The sequence below is a fragment of the Dromaius novaehollandiae genome, chromosome 3, assembly GCF_036370855.1.
Source record: "Dromaius novaehollandiae isolate bDroNov1 chromosome 3, bDroNov1.hap1, whole genome shotgun sequence".
NCBI classification, from domain to species: Eukaryota; Metazoa; Chordata; class Aves; order Casuariiformes; family Dromaiidae; genus Dromaius; species Dromaius novaehollandiae.
In genome coordinates, this window is record NC_088100.1 from 95,270,120 (window position 1) to 95,296,372 (window position 26,253).

General features: G+C 33.6%; 1 protein-coding gene across 5 annotated transcripts in view; it reads right to left on the reverse strand.

The window, feature by feature from the left end:
- The window catches only part of KIF6 (kinesin family member 6), a 185,621-nt gene that overhangs the window by 138,637 nt on the left and 20,731 nt on the right, over nt 1-26,253 (reverse strand). For all 5 annotated transcript variants that reach the window (XM_064509535.1, XM_064509537.1, XM_064509534.1 and 2 more), the window contains exons 4-7: nt 24,149-24,296; nt 19,627-19,736; nt 11,954-12,083; nt 361-567 (exon numbers count right to left, since the gene is read on the reverse strand). In XM_064509535.1, coding sequence (XP_064365605.1) covers nt 361-567; nt 11,954-12,083; nt 19,627-19,736; nt 24,149-24,296 — 595 coding nt within the window. The remainder of the gene's footprint in view (nt 1-360; nt 568-11,953; nt 12,084-19,626; nt 19,737-24,148; nt 24,297-26,253) is intronic.

Below are 26,253 nucleotides of genomic sequence, written 5' to 3' on the forward strand. Positions count from 1 at the left end.
TACAACCTAACCCCAGGTGTGGACAGGGGGTGAAGATCATAAAGAAAATTTTAAGCAGAAATGGAGTAGCAAATTGGTTAATACCTTCAGTATTCTAAACAAGAAACCCATTCCTGAAACACAAGCATGTATACCTAATGTAACCTTACCGTTTTAATTGTTAAAGTATTTTTAAATATGAAAGTTTCAAAAATATTTTATTTCTATTGAGGAGCTATCAACTCAAACATTTAAAAAAACTGTGATAAATACACAGTCCTAAGACTAACTGAACTTGGGAAGCAAGATTTCCAAAGCAATGCACACTGCTCAACTGGACTGTAGGGAAGGGACAAATATTTCACACTATTTTAATTTTACCTGTTCCAAATAATGCAATGATAGGTTGATATATTTGGCTTCTGTCAACAAATGACCTCCAACGCCAGTCTTTGCAACACGCTCTGATCCAGCAAGATCTACTAAGTGTAACTTGGACCGTCGGATGGTTGCAGATCCAGGTTCCTTGCTGGAGATGTGAATCGTGAAAATGCAGTGAGATCGGGTTGAGGCTTGATTCATTGGTGTCTATGACAAAAAGAAAGAAAAATTCCTAAATGTTGATTTAATAAATAAATTCAGTATGGTATAGCTCAAAAATAAGGTAACTGAAATCACCTATCCAATTTGTGAGCCATTACAGCTGTGACAAATACGCAAGAACCACCTAGCAGGATTTACCTGGCATTCACACTCTGACCAAATAATTGGATAGCTTTAATCTGGGCAAATTTTACTGCAAGTAAGTCTATGACTTTGTTCCAAGGTACTCTAACATCGTCCAAACTCCTTTAGGACATCAGGAAAGCAGCTGGGCTCGCTACACTGAGGAACAGTGCTAGAAAAGGGGAACTTGATCAAAGGGAAATTTACTAATTCTTGATCTTCAAGAGGTTACTGTTTTCCCTGATTTCATATTATCGATCTCCTTTCTCTCTCCTTCCCCCTTTTCTTAATTTCCTTATAGCAAAGCCAGTCTGGGAGACTGTTAAGATAAGCAACTGTGACAATCACCTCTGTGGACCCAGAAATAGTAACCTGATCTACCAGGACATTTCATTAAAAGCCTAGAAATATTCTACAAGTGACAAAGAAGGGAAAACGTAAGTTAAAACCACTTTGAAAGCTAAAATGCATAATGAACACATCTTGAAAGAAACAGAAAATGCAGTTAAGCTTACTTGTTAAACATTCCCTTCCATAAAACTTTCAGGAATGTAAAACTTCTCTAAAAGCTTCATACATTATCCTTCTTTGTTTGTTGTTGATTTATTTTTCTGTTGTTGAGACTAAAGCAAGACACTAATTGAAAAAAGGATATAAATCTAAAGGATTCTAGCAGAAGCATAAAATGCATTTTTAGTCCTCATCAGCATTTGGAGAAGGCACATGAGTTTCAACATTAGCAACAGAAGACCTCCTACAAATGATCTTGGCAATCTATGCAAAACCAGATCTTTGGCTAATTGGTATATTTCCAGTTCACACAAAATTGATGAAAATGAACAACACAAATTTCAAAGAACAATAGTATTTGAGAAACCATTTTACTGGAAAGAATTGTAATAAATATCAAGCCACAGACTAGAAACTTGAAATACACTTTCTCTACAGTATAATGGCATTCTATTTTTTAGAGCCTGACTTGATAAATCTTTAAATTTATTTTATACATAATGCTTGTTTATGGAATGCATTCTATTATGTACTGTATTCTAACACTAATTCTAAAAGTATGATGTGAAAAGGTAGATCAAGACCTATATACTATTACTTTGACATGTAGCAAAGAAAAGATAAAGAAGTTTTATTTTAACTACCTGATTTGATAATCTACCAAATGATATGGGCAGAACATAAAGTTAGCATTTGTAGAAAGCTGCAAAAGCACTGCGGAATAACTTAATTACTACACAGACCTGCATTTGTAGCACATCACTTTGACCTCATGATATCTAGATAAGACTACACAGAAATTACTGTCTGTTTCTCTGTAAAATCACCAAAAATACCTCATTTTACGTTTTTTTTGGCCAGATACCTACCAGTGTAACTAAGAATAAAAATTTCTATAAGGCTTTAGACTTTCACATTTTCATTACTCTTACTTACAAAAACATTTCTGATTTGGCAAACTCAGCATCAGAATTTTACATGGCATGACTCAATTTTCACAAAAGGTTTGGCTTTAAATATATTTATTTAAAATAGCTGCTGCGACACTTCCTTAGCTTCTGATAGACTGACACACGAGAATTCTTGGTCAACTTTTAGAGATGCTGACTTCTTGCTTTATTATGATATTAGTGGGATTCCCAGTTTTTGAAACACAGGACATAGCTTTAGCTTTCCAGTGATCAGATACCATATCAAACGCACCTTTCTTTTCTTAAAAAATGTATAAAGATATCTTCCAGCATTTAAAAGATGCTGTAGTTCTAAGAGCTGCTTATATCATGCTATTGTTGCAAACAATAACCTAAAAGGAAGTACTTACTATCCTCATTTCATAAACAGATAAAGTTTTAGTACATATATTGAGATTAAAGGTTTGCCATACAAATAAGTTTCTTTTTTTTTTTTTAAGCAACTGCTTTTTTCATATACAAACTATTACAAGTATGAGTATATTGATATCAGTGTATAAGTAATTCATCTGAAAAAATATATGGTAGTGAAATAAATTTAAAAATAAATTTTATTTTGAGTTAGTAGCTAAATCTATACTTATTTATGGCTGCTTAAAAAAAAAAAAAAGATTAAAAAATCCTGCTAAACATGCATTAACTTCTTGTCTATACCTTATTTCTCTGCTTTACTGGAGCAGATATTTATCTGAGCTTATCCCGGGATTCAGAATAGATCTATCAAAATATTGCCTTTTTTCCTGTAGTCTGCTTTGGTATTACACATTCTAGATGTTAAAAGAGTCTGTGTGTTGCAAGTGTTGAAGTTGTTGGCTTGTTAATCCAGTAAATCTGGCTCTCAGCAAAGACAGACAGCAAGCTGAATATTCCTTTAACAGGAATAATATGAACAGCTATAGCTTTTGGTTAAACTCTCTTCTCTTCAGTTTCCCAATATCCCAATATTTCTTTCCAGCCTTGCTGCAGCATCCTGCTCCATTATAGTGCAAGCACAACTGAACTTTTTTTTAGGTACTAATCCAGCTCAAAAAAAAAAAAGTTTCTAACCATAGATATTTAACCTGCATCAGTTTTCTGATTCAGTCACAGCGCAGCTATATAAAGCAGTTCTGCTAGAATAATTGAAAATGGCAGCACACACTGTGCAAACAAGTAGGTGCTGTGCAGGAATAGCTTAAGCTTGGAGTGTTGGTGAAAATTCTGTAATGAAATTACAGCTTTAGCACTATTTTATTTTGAGCTGCTCTTCCTAACAAGGCCAAACTCAGAGGGGGAGGGAAGAGAGTTTTGATCATTTAGAACCACAGAGATGAGGAATTTTGCAATAATACAGGAAAGTCACTGGTCAACTTAACTGCCACATTTCTCAGGATCATTTCATAATCCTATACAGAGCATCAGAGTTCAGGCACATGATATGCTGTCTTCAGGGGTGAAGCTGAACAAACGAAAGGCCAGTGAGTTGTGGCATGAACAGCAAGAAAATGCACATCCCAAACATATCTAAAATGCAGTTATACCAAGAAAAGGTTATACGCTGTTAAAATATACTTTATTCAGCAATTCTGATTCCACGAATAATCAAAGCCAGCTCCACTTATTTTACTAGGAGAGCTACAATTTTACTACTTGTAGCTCTGGGAAGGAGGACTGGATATTCTATTTTGCCAGCTCACAATCCTCAACAGAATTAACAATTAAGGATATTCTGCACTACAGTCATGGCACTGGTCACACTGCAGTGAAGACAAGTCCAAGCCAGATTGACTATTAATACAAGCCTAGCTATGGAAGCGCAGAGTTCAGTAAAGGCTGTTAAACCAACATAAGAAGCAGAAGAAATTATCAATGCTTAAGCACTCTTAGGTTTCACTACACAGCAAAACCTTAAGTTTTTCAAAATGTCCTTCTAATAACACCTGTTTAACTCCCCAAAGGCAACAAAGTTACAAAGACATAAAAGAAAATAATTTGAGGACTCTGAGTTCTAAAAGTTAGCTCAGGGCAACATTAGGCCCGCAAGGTCTTTATTGCCTATGGCAATACGCTAGCCACAACGTGATTTTCCATGTCCCACACAGACTCTGCTGGGCTGGTCATTAGAAACTCCATTGCTTTTCTCTCTACAACCTCTTTACATGTAAAATGAGCAAAGCTGATCTGGAAGTCATTGGCTAGAATCCTAAACTGCTATATTTATTAAGTCCTTCTTCAGAGTAGAACCATGATTTAACCAATACCTCTTTTTTACAATATGATTCTATCTCTACTTTGCAATTCATACATATTTAGTTAGAGCATTCCTGCATATAGAAAGCTCCATTAGAACTCTTGCAGGAAGTGTAAGGCAATAAAAATGTAAACTGTTAAATAGGTGGTGATTATGAAACGTTAATTGCAACCATAATCCTCCACACTTTGCTACTTGTACCACGCAAGTACAAAGCAACAGAAATGAGAACTTGTTGACATCTTTAGCTTAAAAAGGAGGCTTGAAGCCTTTTTTTTCCTCTGTCTTACATATGAATCTTCACAGAGCATCACCATTTGGCTGTTCATACAGTTTAAAAACAAACAAACAAAATCTTTTGGAAAGCGTCTCAGAGCCTACTAAAGGGTTCCGTTAGTGGCTTTCAGAGCTCATTTTGGCTTTGTTAGCAGTACTCCATTCACATATATATGAAATCATCCTCACATTAATTTGATGTGATGAAGAGGAGGGAAAAAAAAAAAAGAGGGGAGTGTTTTGCCTCTCAGCAGATGGTTGCCATTGTGAAGGCTATATATAGAATAACAGGCAAGCTGCAGTTCCTTGCAAAGAACTAATTTCTTCCAGGAATTCTGTGACATCACTGAGCACAGAGGCAGACTTCCAATCCTTTGCGATACCACCTGAACAATACAACGCAAGTAATTCCAGGTCAGCTGATGCTGCCCCTTTGTGCTAAGGTAAAACAGGAATCAAATAACATGCATCTTTCAAGATCACTTCTTGGTAAAGCATCAGTTCTTGCTCTGATGTAGGAAAACATATAAAAGATTTCAAGGACATATGGCCCAGCCTCCTTTTTCTACAGGAGCAGGACGTATCTGTGTTTGCTGAAATTAAATGAAGTGTGTAGAAGCTTTATGACTTAAACTAGTATATATGTCGTACTACAGCTGCAAGCTTAAACATAACCTGTAGAAATGTTAAACAGAATAAAAAAATGAAAGATTGACATTACTGATCATGTTATATTAATACCAAAACAGTTTTAGTAAACAGATCAGCAGAAATTCCCAGCATTTTATATTTTATTATGAATACGTATGTGGAATTTCTGGAACTTTTGAAATAGACTCTTTAATAAAATGAAGCCAGTTGTGCTCCCTTAAAAATCTACCACACAATTTACAGGCTACACCATTCTCATTTGTATTTCTGATAATCCCTCTACCTCAGGTAGCAAGTGTTTTTACACCTTTTACTTATGTTAACCCAAGTCTTGGGGATTACTTACTGCATAATTTCATAAAATACATACATTTAAAAAGAATTAAGACTGTATATATGTGACATTCCCCATAGTGCAAATCACAAGAAAGAAATGTCTTCAGGGTATGACTCAGAGGTGTTTGACACCATGTGCACAGCATATTTATAATGAGTCTCACAATTTCCCTTCCTTCTACTTATAAGATCAATTTCTTTCAGTGCAATACAAAAGCAATTGTTACTTTATAGTAACTGTAGTTCTTTGAAATGTCTTGCTCATATGGTGCATGAAATTATGAAATCACCCATGTGCTTCAGATCAGAGTATTTTGGCCCAAAGGATTTGATGAATAGCTTCAAAAAGACAAAATATAGGTGGAATTGGGAGCCACATTAAATATTTTGCCAAAATAATATCCAGGTATTATAGGACTCTGTAGAAGCTAGAAAGAACATCTAGAAATATTCATAGACAATACATCTCAACAAATTACAGTTCCTATAAAGTAAGCAGCAGGTTCTTTTTTTTTCCCCCAAGTGTTAGTTCTTATATATTCTATTCTTATCAATTACTAGTGACATAAGAAAAAGAGAGGGCAGATTCTACCTAACAGAAAACCTGCAGCACAACTACATTGCAAGAAATATCTGATTGGATGCTTCTGTCAAGGAATAAGACCTCATAAAACTGCAGACTGATTGTTTGGGTGCTAAATCATATGGTTTTTAAGCAGCAGAAGTTGCTAGAGCCCAAGTGGAATGTTTAAGATCTAAATTTCAATTGTTAGCTATCTTAAATCCACAAAAAAACTGAGGGAGTCCTGCCCTATACAAGAATTGATGTATTTCTCAAATCCTTTGATTGTTGTAGTTGCTATTAAAAATGCAATTTTCACTAAGAACAGCAAGGAACAAGAGGCTACTGGCTTAAATAGAGTTCTTATTAAGTGATGTCCTAAAAAGAAAAAAAGCTTCTTAAATAGTAGAAAATGTATGCAAAGCTGTATGAAAACCACCATCAGACCAAAGGAAGCCACTACTACCTTGAAGAATTATATGTTGATTATGGCTGCCAAGTATACTCGAGCTAGAGAAAACAGAAAGATAGTTCAGGACAGCTGGGACAAAAGATTTCCAGGTGATAAATGCAGTGACTCAGCTCAATTGCAAGTCTAGTGACTAGCCACGACATAAATGAAGGAAGGCTGATTCTGAATGCTCCCATTTTCTTGAGAATAAGTCCCAGTACAAGCTTTTGCTTTAAGATAATTTTTCTCATGTTTGTTTTGCTCTTGAAATTTTTGAAGAAGAAGAAAGGGAAAAGAGAAAGCATTGATAGCATCAAAGCTGGACGCCACACTGACTTTCTCCAATCTCAAACTATTTTCAGATGGATATCCATATGAAGAAGTAGTTTTGACAACTTTAGTCATTTTACAGTTCAGATGGTAAGAAAATAGCCAGCGTATCCTACAAGAATAATAACAAAGCAACTTAACATAGTCTGGTTTTCTGTTTGAAATTCATCCTTGTTAGAACATTCCCAATTTTTCACACTGTTGGATAACAGCACAGAATGTCATAAGTTTCTTCAAGGCAGAAAGAGCAGAGATTCCTATGTTGAAAAGCAGTGGATATAAACTCTATGAGCTCCAACAGGACCATGCTATATGGAAGGGCATGCAAGTTCAGCGAGAATGGGAGGTTCCTGCCTTTATGTCTGCTGGATGAGTGAGACCTTAATATATCTTTAATTCTCTGTCCGATTAATATGGTACAAATGGCTCCTGTGGAGCATTTAGGTACACTTAACACAGATGAAGCTGCAAACTTATCTGCTGTAAAAATATAAGGAAGAGAATGAGTGTACTCTGACACTTTCCTGACTTCTAAAAGCACCTTCGCATATTTACTACAAATCCAGTTTAGCAGTTAGACCATGGTAATTGAGGTAACTTTTAAAGTAATTACCATTCCATGGGGAGACTACTATTAGAATTTACAATATACGGTGCCTTTTATCCATAAAGATCCCAAAGCACTTTAAAGACTATTCAAAGTATGAGATAGTGATTGTTTTACCACACACTAAAATGAAAGCACCTGTGCTGAAATCATGATACTATTTGGGGCTAATAATAATACATCACAGCTTTAAGAGTGTTAATGATTAAAACCAATAAGGAATTTAGGGAAGCAGAAAGCTATAATTCAGTTTGGAATGCAGCCTGAAGATGGATAACATGTCAACTCTTGACAAAAGTGTCTTTTAATCTGGTATAGTCACATGTTGTCAAATCCTATTTTTCATATTTTATCCAAGAAGCAATGTATTCAGGCACTACAAGTGGCTCTCCAAACATATCCAGGAGAATACTAATTGACAATAAAATTAACTACAAATGGAATGAGTCCAACTTAGACATCACAAGTCAGTCCCCACAACTATCTTTAAATGTTTTAAAGCTTCATTTTTTATTGACAAAAATGTATTTAAAGACTGCCAGAAGTCTGCTGCTTGCCCTATATGTACTTCAAGCATTTTAAAGGCTGGAACAATATTGTGTATGCATTGTCTTCCAAATTTAAACAATGGAGAGTTATAGTTATAAAACCATGCACTAAAACATTTTCTGTCTCATTAAAAGGAAGTAACTTTTCATTAGAGGATAAACAAATGCTGATTTTACATGAGACTGCAGTGTACAGACATATCAGTCTTGCTTAAAGCTTTAACAGCTTTGAAATTGATGAATGCTCTTGGGAGGCTACTGGCTTTACGTTGGTCTGCTATTTTAAAAGAAATACTAGAAAAAGTATCACAGAGGGTTAGGCATATTACTTCAAAGGACAGTGATCACAAGAGCTTCCAATCACAAGAATTTAGATGAGTAAACCTCAGTCACAGGCATATTAATAGTGCACCTACCAGAATGAAGTGTTCGTGAATGCTACCTGGACAGACAAACACTTAATTTGCATGGGCTTTTCTAGATGCTGCTGCTACCACCTCTGTTATATGCAAAGCAGATTTTGGAATCTCTTGTGTGCAAATTTTTGAGCTACCTAAATCATGAAGTTGGCATAAAAATCAAAGTATAAAAAATAAATTCAGTTTTTTTATAGCCTGTTGCTGAGATTCTTATGCATTCAAATGTAACAAGGAATTGTTTTATGCATAAAAAGGAAACAGAAAAAATAGCCAGTACAGCTGGAAAAGCTGCCAACATAACAATCAATTCTTTGGGCTTGTTCCCTGCCCACTTCTCCCTGCCAGAATATAAGAGACAAAAACTTCCTACTTGGATTTTTATGTTATAAAGCATTTAGTCATAGATGTCTCCCATTTTCATTTCTTCCATTTCCACAGCTCATGGCACATGTCAAAAGCTGAGTAAAGGATTGTTTCCATACTTGTCTATAAACTGATACCGAGCAAGTTACAGTAGCTTCCTCTGTTTCCTTCTCACAGGCTATACTATTCGGTGTGGGAAACACTGTTTTAAATGTTCATTAGGTTCTGACATTTAATGAATAAATGTAGTCTAAGGAATGTATTTAAAATCACCATCACTGTTTTTTCTTTTAAAGCATAACCAGTGTGGAGGGCAAAATGCAGCCTTCAAACCACAAGTTAGACTCCCATCAGCTCTCAGGCATTTCAAAAATCTTACACTTTATATTGCCATTCTTATTTTCAAAATGGTCCTACAACGGTTCAAAGAAGGATTATCTCAGGGGTAAAGCATTAGACAAATTTTGGAGACTGGAGTTCTGCCACAGATTTCCTGTGTGAGCCACAGTAGTCACTCTAGTTTTTCCATACCTAAACTCCTCATCAATTAAAAAAAACAGATGTATCAGGCCTAGTTTTTCTTCTATGTCCTTTTCTGTTTAGGTTTATTCATTCTGCATCTTTTAAAGCTTACTTAAATAGGGTCTTTTTTTGAGGTCAGGAAATATCATAATTCAATTAAGTATTAATAATACAGATCTCTGGAGAAGAAGTTACAGCTGATTTCACAAACTGTCTTTCATAGACCTCTTCATTAATTCCTCATTTCTGCAACCACAATTTTCTCATCCTGTTAAGTCATCATATACGGTACCACAGTGACCTAAAACCACAAGGCCAAAGGATCATGGGTGATAAATTTTGTAACACACAATCATAGCACTCAGTAAACTCATGAGACTGAAACATGCCTGCTGCTATTGCAAAGGTACAATGTGCAAGTTAATTACCTAAGTAAAACTGTTGGATTGAAATCTTGCTCATTTTAAGTTTTCAGGATCATATCAGCATTCACATTAGTTAAAGTATGTATTGCTGCAATGGGCAGTTGCTATTCCAAACAAGTTTTCTTGGAATATGCTAACAATTTTTTTCTCTTAAGTATCCTGCATTAAACACTACCAATGAAACAATAACTTTATAGTATTTATATAACACAGAAAACCTTACTGCAGCAAAAGTAGCATAAGTGGCAACAGCGTAGTATTTGTTAATTCAAGCCATTCAGATTAGTTTATTCTATATTAGCAGGGCCAAATGTAACTGCTTGCCACTCTTCTGGTTCAGTTATTTTCCAACACTTTCTCCCCATCTATTCTTGTGTTTTCTAGCAGTTGTAGATTCAAAAACAGACTAGATTTTTCTTTGTACAACATAGTTAAGCCATGGAACTTTGTGTTACATGAGAGTTGGGATGGTAAAAAAAATTATAGAAGAGTGTCTGGATGAATTCATATGAAAAAAGAGAAACAACACAAATTATTAGCTATAAATAGTCTGGGTCACAAATTAATGAAGACTAGGAGAGTTTTTCAGAAGTATTATTTGCTTTACTCTTCTCTATATATCTGCTATTGGCCATTATTTGAAACAAGAAAGTGGGACAGACATATTTCATCTGACTCATTAGGAATATTCTTATAGCTTTATTGAGTGCTGCACTTTATTTGGATCTCTAATGACTTAACATATTCATTATTCCTGCTTCTTGTTTCAGCATTTGGGATATATTTTCTCTTTAGGCAACATTTTCCATGTATGTAATGCGACCATCTTTTACAATTACTAATTTATGGAACGGACAATCAGCAGCACATCATTCTTTCAATATCCTATTTCATTCTCTTCTTCAGCTCATTGAAACTGAATTGACATTTCCAGAAGATCTTTCTTCATCTCATGAACTTTCTTTTTCTGTTTTCAATGAGAATTATCATCACAGTTTTTCAGGCTTCTGAACACAACGCCATCTTTGGGTCTCAGTTATACTTTTTCAAATTCCTCTCTTCTAAATTGTTTCACTTTTTCCCTTTCAATATCAAACTCTCCCTCATCTCAATAGTCATATTTACTAACAGCCTTAATTCTAGTCTCCCTTGAGAAAAGGAGACAAGATCAGCTTCTTGCATATCTATTTTTTGTAATCAAATGCTTCTTCCCCTATGCCCAAGTGTGCATGGTCAGCCAGCACAGAAAGCTACTTTGAATGCACCTTTCTCCTCATTGATTTACTACACATCTTTTTGGTCAAACAGAGGAAAAAAATCCACAAATTTCTAAAATATGATTAGCTGTAGAGGTAAACATACATCTTTCAGAGATGACAATGCCCACATTGTGTAACACACTTTTTATATTTACATTCCATTTCCAAGCATGAAGATAAGAACCTCCCTCTCCGATTTCTTAATTGGATATGGAAACAATATATGCTTGAATTCACTTGAATTTTCCAGAATCAGTAAAACGACTCTTGTCTTTGCATACTAGAAAATACTCATTTTGAATGTGCTATACACCACCATTTGCATCTTTACACATAAGACCACACGTTCACAGAATTAGAAGAGGGGGGCTGGTAATCATTACTGTAATTACTTTAAAGGCAAGGCAGTAGGTCTGTGGGAAGAAAGCTTGAGAATGTTTCATAAGGATATTTTTTCTAATCTTTAAATCTAAATCTTAAAAAAAAAAACCAATGCATTCATGTTAATACATACAATATTCAAAGGGCAGTCTGTTTTTTTTATGAGAAAAACATTTGTTTTACTTATTTTAATTGCAGCAAGTTATCACACCAGGTTCACTATGGAAAAACAAAGTTGAAGATATAGTCATAAAAATGCTTATTTAATTTCACCGTGGAAATACACTGAGCAAGAAGGAACTTATTCATTTATCACTGTGTGCTTCCTAGCTAACTCTTATGTAGAAAGGTTTATGACACCATCAGAATTAAAATGGTTAAGTAAGATTTTTAGCAGCAGTTCTCACCTCAGCAATCATTCTATTGGTGTCTCCCAAGAACAGCAGGTTTAGGGCTTCTTCTTCATTAGTTGCTTGCTGAAGAGACAAGTTCTTTAGATGAATGATCTGATCAGGGTCTTCCATTATTGTCACTTTTCTACAAGGAAAAAAAAAAAAAAAAAAAAAAGGGAAAATTAGAATCATTGCAAGGTGATCTCTGTTATACTTCCATGAAGACTGCACCTAAAAGGTTAGGTGACCCCTAAGAAACAAAACCTATCACAATAAAAAAGCACAAAAAATATGAAGTTACAGATACACATTAAAGGAAGTACCAAATAAAATATTTCTGATTCAATGTTGCCTCCTTTTTCTCCTATTATAAACCTCCACATAAAAAAAGAATAATTAGAGAAAGGTTTGGGATCTTTTTGGTGAGATATAGTAAAATCTCAAGAGCAGGGCATGAGATAAATTATCACAAATGAATAATAAATTGGGGTTTGTTTCCCATTGCGACAGCTATGTAAGCATATGATACTTAAGTATAGCATAATCTTGATGAAAAAATAGTCATGGGATACTTCAGAATGAACCCATCTGTAGCCAACATGTTTCTAATAACTCTGAGTTTGTCAAGATTATTTCTCTTTCAATCTTCTTCAAATGGTAATAACTACAAATGAAAATGATCCCTTTCTGTAATTAAAAGCATACAAACAGAATATTTTTATTTATTTTTACTGAGGTTAGAAATGCTGTTAACTGCACTGCTTTAAGCCTTAAAAGTTAAGAAAAAAGAAGTTAGATGGAAGCAGCAAGGACATGGCAAAGCTCTGGGAGAGTTACTATCACTGAAACCCCTTTTCACTTCTTTAAATAGCCCCTTAACATAAGACATTTTTCTTTTGGTTGGGTAATAAAACATTAAACTTTTTTGGTTGTACCAAGTAGCCATTAGGGTCTCCTTAGCTAAGACATTCTATGGTATCCAGTGCGGAATCCAAGTAGCTGTTTCACTGGATTTGGAAAACTCCCAGAAAGTACATTAATTCTGAGGAAGACTAGGGTGAGTAACATGTTTTGAGACAATTTATAAGAAGGAAATTAGAGGTATGTTTTTGCAAATATAGATAATAGATCAACCACACATCAAAAAAAAAGCCAACACTTCTGCTTCACAAATATAAATGTGTTGAAATATAGAAATATATATATATCTCTTATTCATTGAGGTCAACCACAAGAGGGAGTATGGGGCTGATCTTGAGATTTTATCTCTAGATAGTCCTTGTATGTTAATAACTCCAAGCTGCTCCAAAAGCACAAAGCTTGGGTTTTGTTTTGGCTTGCTTTTTTTTCAAAACAAGCAGAAAGAAACTGAGCAGCTAAGCAGTGTCCCAGAATATTAGGAGAGCAGGTTACCTCTGGATAGTCAAAATGCTGGAATAGATATACTGAAATCACTGTAATACATGATTTTCAAGTAAAAAATACATGTAAAAGTAGACACAATGCTGCTTTAGTAGTCATAACAATTGTTTTTCCAAGTGTGATTGCCTCCCGCTATAGCCTTGTTTTTGTGCTCTAGGGCAAGATGACTTCAATCCCTAGTAAAGTGAAGAACCTCTACTTCCCCCATTAAAAGCCTAAACTCAAAAGCATAAGTCTGCTCTTCAGATAACAGTGTTTTGATAATGTCAAAGTACATTCTGTGCTCAATTGCATCTGTGCATGTATCACACACTAAAGGCCAGAGCAGTTCCGATTAAAATATGGTGCTTTGACTGATTTTAATGGCTTAGTAAGAATCGTCCACCTCTTTTTATAATTTAGGAGAGCGATGCTGCTTTACTACGAACACTTGCCATTGCACTTCAACTTCTAAGGATTTTTTCAGGCTACATTTTGGCCAATGGTTATAAATAATTTCCAGTCTTGCAGACAATGAAGATACTAGTTTGGACAAAAAGCTGTGGAGGACTATTATCTCAGAAAGAGCAGAGTGGAGAGATTGTAAACCAATCTCCTGTCCTGCGCAGTGGCCTTTCGGCTATTAGGAGGATATCCAGATGGAAGTCCAAATTTGCACATCTACAGAGGCATCTGTTAGAACCTCCAGAAAGACATATTCCGAAATGATGACAAAATGATTTATTTCATAGTGCTATAAATTTACTGCATAATATGACAATAAATTTCTGTAGAATACTGTATATTAGTGATGTGTTTAAATTTCTTAGCCCTGACTTGGATTTTGGAGTGGAAAAGTTCTGTTAAGTTATCCATAATGACTGAAAGAAGGCAGAGACAAGGTTTTGTTTTCTTTATAAACAAAGAATCTTTTCCATTTGGTTTAATGGATGGAATTTGTAGCTGACTACAAAACCTATAGGATGGGATCAGCATTTTTTATACTGTTCTTAACTCAGGCTGGTTCCTGCATCAGCTTAGCTGCCATTAATGCAAGAGAGCCTTACACAGTGAATACTTCTATATATGAAATTCCTGTTACTGGGAAACAATGAAGTTAAAGTTTCTTTTGGTTCATCAACACCATCTGATTAATAATAAATCTGATTAATAATATAAATAAAAAGCTCAGAGCTTTGGGAAAACAAATGATTTTTTTTCTTTTAAAAAGTCTCCTATATCTATCTTCAGGGCTTAGAATGGAAGAAATCTAAAATAATCTCACAAATTTATAAACATTTAAGAATTAATCAGAGTGATGTAGGCAGATCATCTGATGAGGATATACACCCCATATAATACCGCGTTAACAGAAGATAGTGATGTTATTTTGGCATGAGAAGCAGACAGTACACTTGATAATAAATTTAGGAAAAGGATAAAAGAGAAAAGCAGTATGCATGCATCTTGGGATTTGTCCAGAAAAACAGAATAAAAAAATGGATAGCCAGTCTTTGTGAAAAGTTCCAAGGAGCTTTAGCTTTTAAGAAAGAATGGCTAAGACCATCGTTTTATGTATCAACCAAAAAAAAGCTCCTTCAGAAGCACAGCTGCCTTTATACCACATCAGAGGACAGAGTCAACACTGATTCAAGAGGGACAGTTGCAAGCTATTCAGCCACCAGCAAAACTTCCAATAGCACACACATTTGATATTCCATTTAAGTACAAACTAAAGCATAATCTCCTTTGCTTGTGAGATATGACAAAACCATGAAATGAGCTAGTATTGGTGAAGTCTGCTTTTCTGATATATCTGATAGAAAATCCTTCTCATCCTCTCCAATAAATTCTACATTTGAGTCAAGAAAAATACAATTTGTTTGTTCTACACTTTATGGACACAGTTACAATTGAAACGATGGGATTGGTGGATCATGTAGGAACAGAATATATAAGATCCGCTAGAATTTGTAGGCAGCTGCAATAATCTCATTTTTAGTAAAATGTCTGTTAAATAAAATACAAAATTCAAAAGTAAAGACACACCACTGCAATAATCTCAACTGAATTACTTCACTTATTACATGACTTGTCTAAGTTAAGACTTCAAGTGGTCACCTCAGAAAGGTTTCATTGACTGCTCCCTACTGGTTTTGAGGACACAAATCAATAGAAAATCTAGATGTGAATAACTGTTCATAATGTACGCTGAAATTATTTTAAATATTTAAAGTGTAAGTTATTTGAACTGTAAAGAACAAGATGTAGTCTTTGAAGAAATGATTCAGAACAACTGTCTGTTGTCTCTCCAGTTAACAAACATAAAAGCATACATTTTCAAACCCGAATATTCGCCTAACCTTTAGCATTCAATAGTAACACTTATACTGAACGCTCTTCATTTCAGAGGAATGTATTTCATGGGGAAATACACAACCTTAGAGCTAATGAAGAGCTTCAGAAAAAGTTCTTTAATTTGTACAATCCTGCAAATCTTTTATAAAAACAAGAGATGGCAGTACAGAATCAAATAGGTTTTTTTTTATCATCTGTATTTTAGAATAATAGTTTTATACTTGTTAAATGTTCAAAGACAATCATAATTTCAATTTCCTTGTATAAGCATGGGACTCTACACAGTTATAACTTAATGGCATTGTCGATGCGAAAATTAAATTTTCCATTCTAATAAGTAAGCAACTTCAAATGAATCTTCATCTGAAGAAGCAGTGTTTCAGCTAGTGTTTTAAAATAAATAGCGTCAGCTTTGTATAAACAAGACAAGGCGTAACTGTCAGCTAAGGCATACTGTATAAGAAGCATTAAGATACATCAAAGAGTATCTACTATGGTCTACATGTAATATCACAACTGAACACTATGAAAGTTGGTTTTCTTTTCTTTCCTCTGTGAAACTACAAGTTCGCTGGGATTTCAAAAGCAAATTTTGCTGATGTATAAATACCAGTACCTATCAAAAACATCGTTATGTTAAAATTTGTTAATGAACCTGACCTGTGAGCCACCTTACTTTTGTAAATCTAGAGTACTGTTAAAATAAACTGTTCATGTGGTTAACTTTACAGACTTTTCAGTTATTTCCACTTATGTAAACATGTAATATATAATAAACGTTCTATATATTTAAGTTAGATAAAATCTATAGTTTAGTGATTCCAACTTCATAGACTTCTGTTGATTATACTTACACTGAAGAGACTTTTCTTTTTCTTTTTGCCTCTGTGTGACCTAGATTCTTCTCTCTCACACATGTGAACTACATTCACACATTTGTCAGCAATTTATTTACAAAAAAAAAAAAAAAAATATGTGAAAGATTCTCCTCTGCAACCAGCAGAATCCAATTAAATTGAGCAGTATCAGGAAGAAAAATTCAACAGACCATGGAATACAAAGGATGGCTGCATACAGCACATGGACTTCAGAAAGTGGGATTCCAAAACTTGTGAGGTTTAGATGGATTGGGCAATTCTTCTAACAGCTATTATTTATTTTGCATCAAGTACAATTTTCACGTCTTGGTTTTCACGTACTATCTATGGGTCTATCGTGTGATTTTCATAATGTATTTCCACTTGCGGAATGTCATCACTTCCACTGATTTAAGTAGTGTAATGTCATTAGTGTATTAGTTTGTTAGACAGAAGTAGATATCTTTGATTCAAAAATGCATCACTTTCTTTTGCAACAATATGTATAACAATACTGCTTTCAAAACAATCTGCATACCTCACCAGGTTAACTAGGTTGTTTATCTTCCAAAGTGACACATTTCTTTTCACATAACTCTTTTCTTCTCTGCCTTATATGCTTGGAGGAATATCAGCACAGACTGCTAATACCCAAGCATAGATAAACTGCATTTGTCTTTGCATGGTGCTTAAAACCTTGATGCCCCCCTGTGAAGTTCAACAGGAAATAATCGATAATATGATCCTTTTCAAGTACAATAAATTTAAGTTCTCAGTTTTTAATATTCTAATTAAATACATGCTTTCAACCAAACTAAGCAGGTTAGATTATTCTGTGCTTTGCTTACTACCAGTAAGATCTTACTGTCTTAAGCATGTATTTCATTTTTTTAAGAATTTTATATTTCATGTAATAAACATACAGATTTAAAAATTAATCAGATAACTACTTGATATGCCATTTAAAAGAAATTAACCAAGTAACCAAAAATGTAATTAATCATGTAACAACCCTTCTACACAGTCTACTCCTTTTTAGCTCCCTACATTATCTTAAGAAAAACCAAAAACCCACACATTTAGTATTGCATAAAAGTAATTAGTTGATAAAAATGTAAGTTGTGAAGGTATAGTTTTAGTCTGCAGTATGAACTTTTAGACAACTGACATATTGAAAATGATAATGACCATATGTAGTAAGAGTTAAGCGTTTATAAAAGTCACCCTGCAGAACAAAATTTGATTATGTCATTAACAGCCATTGTGCAATAGAATATAGTACACAAATTTAGGGGTAATTACGGTCATCCCAGTGTGCTTTATCCCCAATTCACAACCAAATTTTCTGTCAATTTTTACTTTTTGACAATAGTCTAATACATATATGCAATTATTCTCCACTCTAGCTTAAAGTACAAAATACAACCAATCTTGATATTCTAAAACTCATGATTATTAATAAATATTCACAACTCACTTTTAAAAAGTGACTTCTATTTTCCTATGCACATGGTCCAAATAGCCGTGTTTGAATTAAAGTTTCATCTAAACTCAATTCAATAAATTCAATTTAATAAAAGGAATAAATTGTATGAATTCAAATAAAATATAATAGATGTAATTAATAATTCAATAAATTTGAAAAACTTATTAAAATGAATTTATTCATTTTATTAAGTTGAACAAAAATCTACTTAAAGTAACAGGCTAGTTACTAATTATACAACTGAGAACAGAAATTTGTACCTGTAGAAAATGGACACAAAAACAAGTTATCTCAAAAATTAGTCTCTGATTTTTAGGTTTTTTCTGCATAGCACAGCAAGCAGATAATAAACCACATCAGATTCCTGAACTTTATTATGAAAGATATTAATAAATACATGCAGTACTTTTAGCATTAAAATGTCAAAAAGAGATTGACGTTAGTCCCATTTTGTAGTATGAGTTTGTCTGCTCTTCCATTATCTCTAGACTAGCTCGTCTTATAAAGATCAATCGTGAAAGTTCTTTTATACATATAGATCCTGGATAGACACCACATATGCTGTAGAAAACAAAAGCTAAATTTTATTACAACTTCTAACAATTCTGAAACTTTTGTGGCAGCTTAATTAAAAAAAGGTTTAATAAATTAATAACATAATTAGTGATTTTAATATATAATTAACATGTTCCAGTCACCATTAAGGTGAGTGAGACAATTCATGTTTCCCAACATTATTTCAGGGCATTTACAAATCCAAAAAGTCAGCAACTCATTTCTTTGTACCTATTTACTGTTCGCTCAGTTATTTTATAAATATCACAGGCTAGAATTTTTTTTTCAGAACAATCTTAAGAGTTTAAGGTTCACATTTACTATAAATTGTGTAAGATCCTTAACTTTAGCAAATGTATACGTTTAGGACCTACACAAACCTTTACTTACTACCCTTGTCCAAATATTAGTAGCTGCTAGAGTCCTATCACGGAACACTTGTGACAATCCATTCGGAAGTAAATATACTGTGATTTGGAGTTCCCTTTGAGCTTTTGTACCTCTTATTTAGCTTACTTTATAATTGCCTATACTTGAAAAATAGTTATCCTTGAAGGAAAAGGCCCCAGTATAAGCAGAGAGTTTTTCTTCCTATTAGTTTCAAGGAAATACTCCCTGTTCCATATGTCTTCACCACACAAACACATGTGCATACCATATAAAGGGATGGACTGTCACAAAAAAAAAAAAAAAAAAACCCAAAACAAACAACAAACAAAAAAACCACAAGTATAGCTTCACTTTTGTTTCCAATATCTGTAATAGATCTCTTCTGCATAATATCAATCTTTTACACTTTCACCTTCAATTAGCCCAGTCTAGTTTTCCCAGTGTGTGTATAGATACACATATGTACAAAAAAGGAAACTACAGACAGTGTTGATAATATTGAAAAAATATTTTGAGTTAATTAAGATTGAGATCAGTACTACAGTTTCAAAAAAAAAAATCCCCAAACAATGTAACAGGGCATCTGAAAATGATTTCTGTTCTTGTTGTTCATGATGATTCTTTGTAGTTTTGTTACTCACGGCAAATCTTCCAATCTGGAGGCTTCGTGTCTTGGGTCCAACAGATCATAACCACATTCATTGTAGATTTCTAAGTAGGAAACATGAGTTGTATATACTTTGCTGCTATCCTAAATAAGAAAAGAAATAAAAGGAAGGGCTATAAATAGCAGTCAGAGCTAGGCCAAAGGATAAGTTTATCATTACAGCTTCTACATTGCTTCCTCACTGTCTCTTATTCTTTTCTTGGGTATGGTTTACATTTTCAATTCGTGATACTTTTGTCTTTCTGTTACCATATAGCTCAAGCTCAAGATGAAAAAGCAAAAAACTTAAAAAATAAAAATAAAAAAAACCCAAAACAGAAAACAAAAAACCCCTATACCCATGTTTAGAAGCAAGCTTAGTCTGTTTTTTTTTTTAATTGGTTCCATACATCTAAAAAAACTGTATACACTTAGAATGTGGCAGACTGGTTACAGAATTGTGTAACATACCATTTTTTAATTCCGTGACTAAAAAGAATGTTACTATAAAGAGGTAAACCCTCATATTATGGATAAAAATGCTCTTCTCAAAAAAAAAAAAAAAAAAAAAAAAGAACAAAAAAATAAATCAGAGCTTTAGCTTCATTTAGAAACTTCAGTGACATACTGCTTTCCACACGCTTTATCCTAATATTTAAACACTGTATATGATGTCGGCTATTCTCTGTAATCCTCGTTTTGTCTGTATTATACATTGCCAAAAATGTAACTTAACACAACTGGTTTTTGCAGACAGAATTTTCTCCTCCCCCAAAGCCAAATCCAAACAACATAAACCTCAAAATAATGGGCTATGATTTTCAAAATGAAAGAAAATTAGTCACTACTTTTCAGCAAATGAAACCACTGTGAAAGCACTCATATCACACTTACAGTAGCAGTTCCATAATCCAATCTGCTACAGCTGTTTTTCAAAATACCTTGAGATATGAAGTTTTCATTTTCATTGAACAGCTATTTCCTATATGAGCCTTTTATTCATCATGACAGATCACTGTTTCAAGGGACACTGTTTCAAAAGATACACTACAGACGGATTGGAAAAATGGATTAAGAAACTGTTCAAACAGGAAGCTGTGAAACTAGGAGAATTTCTAAACAATAAATTTAAAAAATTTTACTAAAAACAAAGATTTTGATTTGCCTCCTCTTTAATAAAATTTATTTCCTTGGTCTCAAACTGCTTGGTCTCAGTGCAAGTGAGGGCTTCAAAAGTCTTTTATTTTGTCCCCTAAGATCACTTTCCTCTGTTCCATCATATCTAGGGATAGGAGGCAGATGACAGTTTTCCCCTCGTGTCAGTGCTTTCCAAAGCTCTGTTACACCGAGAAAAAGAAATGAAACAAGAGAAGGGTACAATAAGACAGGCAGGTGGAAGGATAAAGCACCAAGAAGAGGCAGAGAAAAAAAATGTATTAAACTAAGATCTGGAAGCAGGCAGGAAAAAATATCCCTAAAAGCCAACTAGGTAGAGCTTTGGATCAGAAAAATCAGTCCAAAAATAGAAACTCAAACATTTTTGCTTCTATAGAGTATATTTGCTGAGAACAAGGCAAATACATTAGTTATCCTTCTTCCTATTTTGTTTTTATTACATAATTAGAACTGTACGAGCATGTTGATGTGTTTACACCACACGTTGCTGGCAAATGCAAGATCACCCTATTTACTTTCTACAACAAAAGTCCTCCCTGTAGTCCTGTGAGTGCAGTAGAATGTCTGAGGCAACACGATTACTCAGCTTTTTTTCCTCTTATTCACACAACAAAAAAACTTGCACGCACTCATAATATGCTGTGTAGACACACCTGCCAAAGTCATACCTTTAAAGAATCAAGGTAACTATTCAATATTGTTAATCCTTACCAAGGCAAGGTATGTTTATGTGACTGAGATATATACCCTTACAATTAACAATTGGCGGGATTCAACCTTATATTAGATGAATGAGAGCATATAAAAGTACAAGTTAAAGATTGATGTTAGGCTCAAATAATGCACAAATTTGTTTAATTTAATAGCTTTGTTAAAATGTGAAGATTAATCTTAAATAGGCCTGACGGACTAAATGAGGGAACAAAACCTATACTGTGTCAGACTGAAAAACAAGTGTCCTTTTCTTCTCTTCATTTTTGCCTCCTACAGTTGAAAGTGCACTAGAATAATTGCATTTTATGGCATACAAATGTCAAATTAAAATCATTCTACAATACTTTGGTTATAACCAAATATAAAAAAAGAACTTTTTTCTGAAGTTCTTATACCTGCAATGCCAATCGCAGTATCATCAGGTTGTTACTGGTTTTTTTCTCACAGTCCTCTTACATGTGGCAAAAATGGTATGTGTTATTTATTCTTTCCTTCCAACCTGTGGGCTATAGGTCATTGAAAAAACTTTGGATTAAGAGTGCTGGACTTGAAATTAACTTCATTATTCAACGAGAAATGTTGTTGCTGTCACTTTATTTACATTCCTGAAGCATATCAGTTGGCTATCATTAGGAAAATTAATATAGAGAGATATTAAGGAATGTTTCTGGCAGGTTACAATTTTTCATTTTTTTTTTCTTAATCATTTGTAAAGAGGCTCTTAGATGTTCAGACATCACTGTGTAGTGTAGTATTTTAAGTGCTATTATTACCTTCTGTAAAACTGGATTGCTGCCATGTTTTCTATACATAAAAAAAAGAGAAATCACCAAATTCAGTTTCAGTTGTCTTTTTTGGAGCACAGTAAATCCAGAAGAATCATAGAATTAAATTTAGTACTCTTTCTGCCAAATTCTGCCAATTCTCTTTCTGCCAGGCATGATATTTTTTGGCACACAAGGCAACACTGCATTTTTCTTGATTCAAAGTGAAAGAGTGCAAGATTTCATATTCAATGGTGTACAGTGATGTGTACATCAACTTGATTAATTTGTAAATGCAACAATTACATTTATGATTTTTCCAAGGTACTTTTCTTTCTATAATCGCAAAACTATTTTGAGAATTTGTAAGGTGTCTTCTACTACTTCTGTAGGGCACAGCTAAGGTTGTTTAAATACCTAAATACCATTCACTTTTACATCACTGGATTAACTAGAAGGTGATTTTATAGCTCTTGGTTTCAGGTTAATTACAACACTGGAGTTGTATTTTGCCCTAATAGCTATGTCAAGCTCAGTAATCAAAGAGCAGTTGCCATTGAGCTGTCAGTAGCAGGTGACTCTTCTGCGGAATATCTAAAAATATGAACTACTGAGAACTATAAGACTCAGAAATACTAAAACAAGAGGGAAAAGGGAAGAAAGAAAGAAAACAAATATTTTAAGTATTTACTACTGCCTAACTTTTTTGATGAAGCCAAATCCATTGTTACTTCATCCATATAAATACACCTCTTTCTCTGCCTCCAGTGAAAGTTTCATGTGTAAAGCATCTGCAAAACTGGGTTTCAGAATACAATTTACAACCTTAGAAAGTGTTTTTCTAATCACTATTAACTAGTCTTTAAACACCAATACCCTTTTTAAAAACAGACCAAAGGAATTCTTTTTCAATAAAGTCAATGAGAAACACACAAACAAGCGCATCTTGGAAAGAATACATCAGGAACAATAATAAAAAATGAACATTCATGACATTTCTTACTATTTACAGCTTTATTTGTCCATATGCTACACATATGTAATTATGTAAAGAAATGTGCCTATGTCCACTTACTATCCAACTATACTCAGTGAATTAGACTTTCATCACTAATATCACTTACAAATACATAAATTCCATACAAGTGCATAATTGGAGTTAAAAAGAAAAGAACATGCAAGGAAAATGAATATGCATCTCTCCTTTTTCAAATACTTAAAAGATTTGCATTATTGACTTTACAAATTGCTTTTCATAATACTTAAATGCATTTAGCATTGTAGTTCTATAATATACTCTAGCTAATAATTAAGTAAAATGCAAGCATGAAAATGCAGAAGAAAAACATTATTTTAAAATGCTTAATATTCATTTTGATATTATATATGTATTTTTACAAGCAAAGAAATTAAGTAACTTATGAAGAATGAAAGTAATGGTACATCTTTTATACAGTCTTTCTGTTTCACACTTGCAGAGAAATTAGAGTATTTTTTGTATTTAATGTGTGTGATGTAATGCACGCAATACATAAATTACAGTGGAGCTAGTATAGTTCGAGTTAAGAAAATTAGAACCAATTATGTGATATAAATGTGATAGTCTCCTCAACTAGAAATAGCATGCTTTTGAAAAACTACAAAAAACCCCTCCAATGATATGCGTTATTTTCAGTCTACTGTAACAAATGAGGTCACCCAACAGTATTAGTAATTTTCTCCTGTAGTAAGTTACATGCTTTCTTCAGCATTTTCTTTAATTTTAGGGCTTACCTGTAACTGTATTATAAAGATAGTCTTCTGTAATATAATCAAGTAGTCGTAAACTAAACATGCAAAAGAACAGAAAATAAAGTCCCATACCTTCTGCAATTGATGAAAAATATAAGATAGAGTCCTGGGAATAATGCCTCGATCACTGTAACGTTCTGCTCCTCCTGTGATGGTGAAAGTTTTGCCACTGCCTGTCTGACCATATGCAAAGATAGTACCATTATATCCTGCCAAAGCACTATGGAACAAAGAAATGAAGAGATAATTAATTTATTAGGCATAATGTATTTTCCATGGTCAATTTACATAGCTTTGTATTGAACTGAAATATAATAAACAGTAATTCTTAATTACATATCAGCTGTCTTCAGTAATACAGGATCACACTTAAAGACATTTATTCTAGATCCAATGGAATTTAGATTTTCTAGAACTGAAGGACTTTATGCCTTGACTTATTCCATAATTAAGTATCATCATTAGTTGATAACATTTACATTACCTTTGTGCACCTTTTTCTAGGGCTGGATCATTTTTTGGAAAGATAGGATTTAGTCTCTTAAAAGACTGTAGATGTCAGGAATTGTGGCCATTGATACATTACAGCTAAAGAATCCAAAAATACTTCACATATGACTTCATTAATTGCAACCAGAGAAGATTATATTGTGGTTAGAAACTCATGTAAGGATACAGTTATACTAGGGGCATTTTACTGTTCTGGGAATACTATGATACTAAACTAGCAAAGTACCCCCAGCTTGGATAAGGGTATACAGGAGAACTTGTGCTTATATCATCACAGTAAAATCATCACTCACTATGAAAACAATCAAAACCACATTGGTAAAAACAATCTTTTCGTTAGAACTGTGTCTATACAAGAAGCAGCAGTATCAGCTATGCCATTACTTGGTCATCTTTTTTCACGTTTCTCACTTCTACTTTCAGAAGTGCCTATTAAAAGTCTAATTTTTTTTCCTCCGTAAACCACCATACCATTAACTTCAACCTGATTCTCCCCAGACAGTAGATAAGCTTAATGACAGCAGTATAGCTGAATACTCAGGAGAAAAATTGGGATTTGGCTGCAGCAGGCGTACAGATCATCTGCCATGGCTGACAGCAGAGAATTTACAGGTTGTGACACAGTGTATTTGGAGATTGATGATCCTGATTTTGTTTGAGAGGGTTTTTAATGCAATCAAGAAGAAGCAGTCCCCTTGACTACAGTGGTCTGGATTCCATTACTGATAAGTTGGTACAATTTGAAGAAACTATTTGTACACATAAATATAGCATATGGGGTTTTTTTCTTGTTTACACGTGGCAAACTTCCTTGTACTACTTGTGAAGACAGTCATATTTTCCTCAAGTAAGACCCTTTGAAGGGGTGATATCTGAAAAATGAATTCAACTTTTCATTGTCTGTCTGTGCTCCCTTGCTATTTACAGTAGACTTTTTTTTTTTTTTTTTACATCATGTATATCATTTTATAGATTTCTATTGATACCCTTGGAGCTGTACAAGGAAAACGTATGACTAGTCAACTATCTCAAAAGATAAAATACTAAAAACTTTTTTCCACATTTCTGACTCCATTTCTTATTAATTACTGTAAACTACCCTATTCTTGAAAAACATTGTAAGTATTCTAAGATCCTACACTTCACACTGACTGACAGACTATAAACAATGAGGTAAAAATGATGGACCATTATCTTGAATTTTCAATTTTCTGTAAAACAGAAAAAAAAACAGCAAAATTATCAAAATTGATTAGAGTTAGAAGTTAAATAGCAATGAAATCTGTTACTGTAATATTCAAAAATCCAATTAAATCAGAACTCAAGAGAGTCTATTACGTATCCTGTGAACTATAAAGATACCAGATTAGAGTGTCAGGCTTTACTCTTTCCTTTCAACAGGTGTCATTTACAAAGACTTGCCCTAGATTTATACAGATTCTAAAACTGTTTTCCCAGAATTCCAACATTTCCTGAAAAAAAAAAAAAATTTGAAAGGAGTATTTGAAAAAGGATAAAGTAATCAAGAAGGAATTATTTTTGATAAAACATATCAGAAGCAAAACCTACCTTGGATTTGATTTACTAGGCTTAAGGACCTACAGATTTTGTATAAAGAAACAAAAGGCTAAAATTCTCCTTGTGCATTTTATTTATTGAGAAAGTGA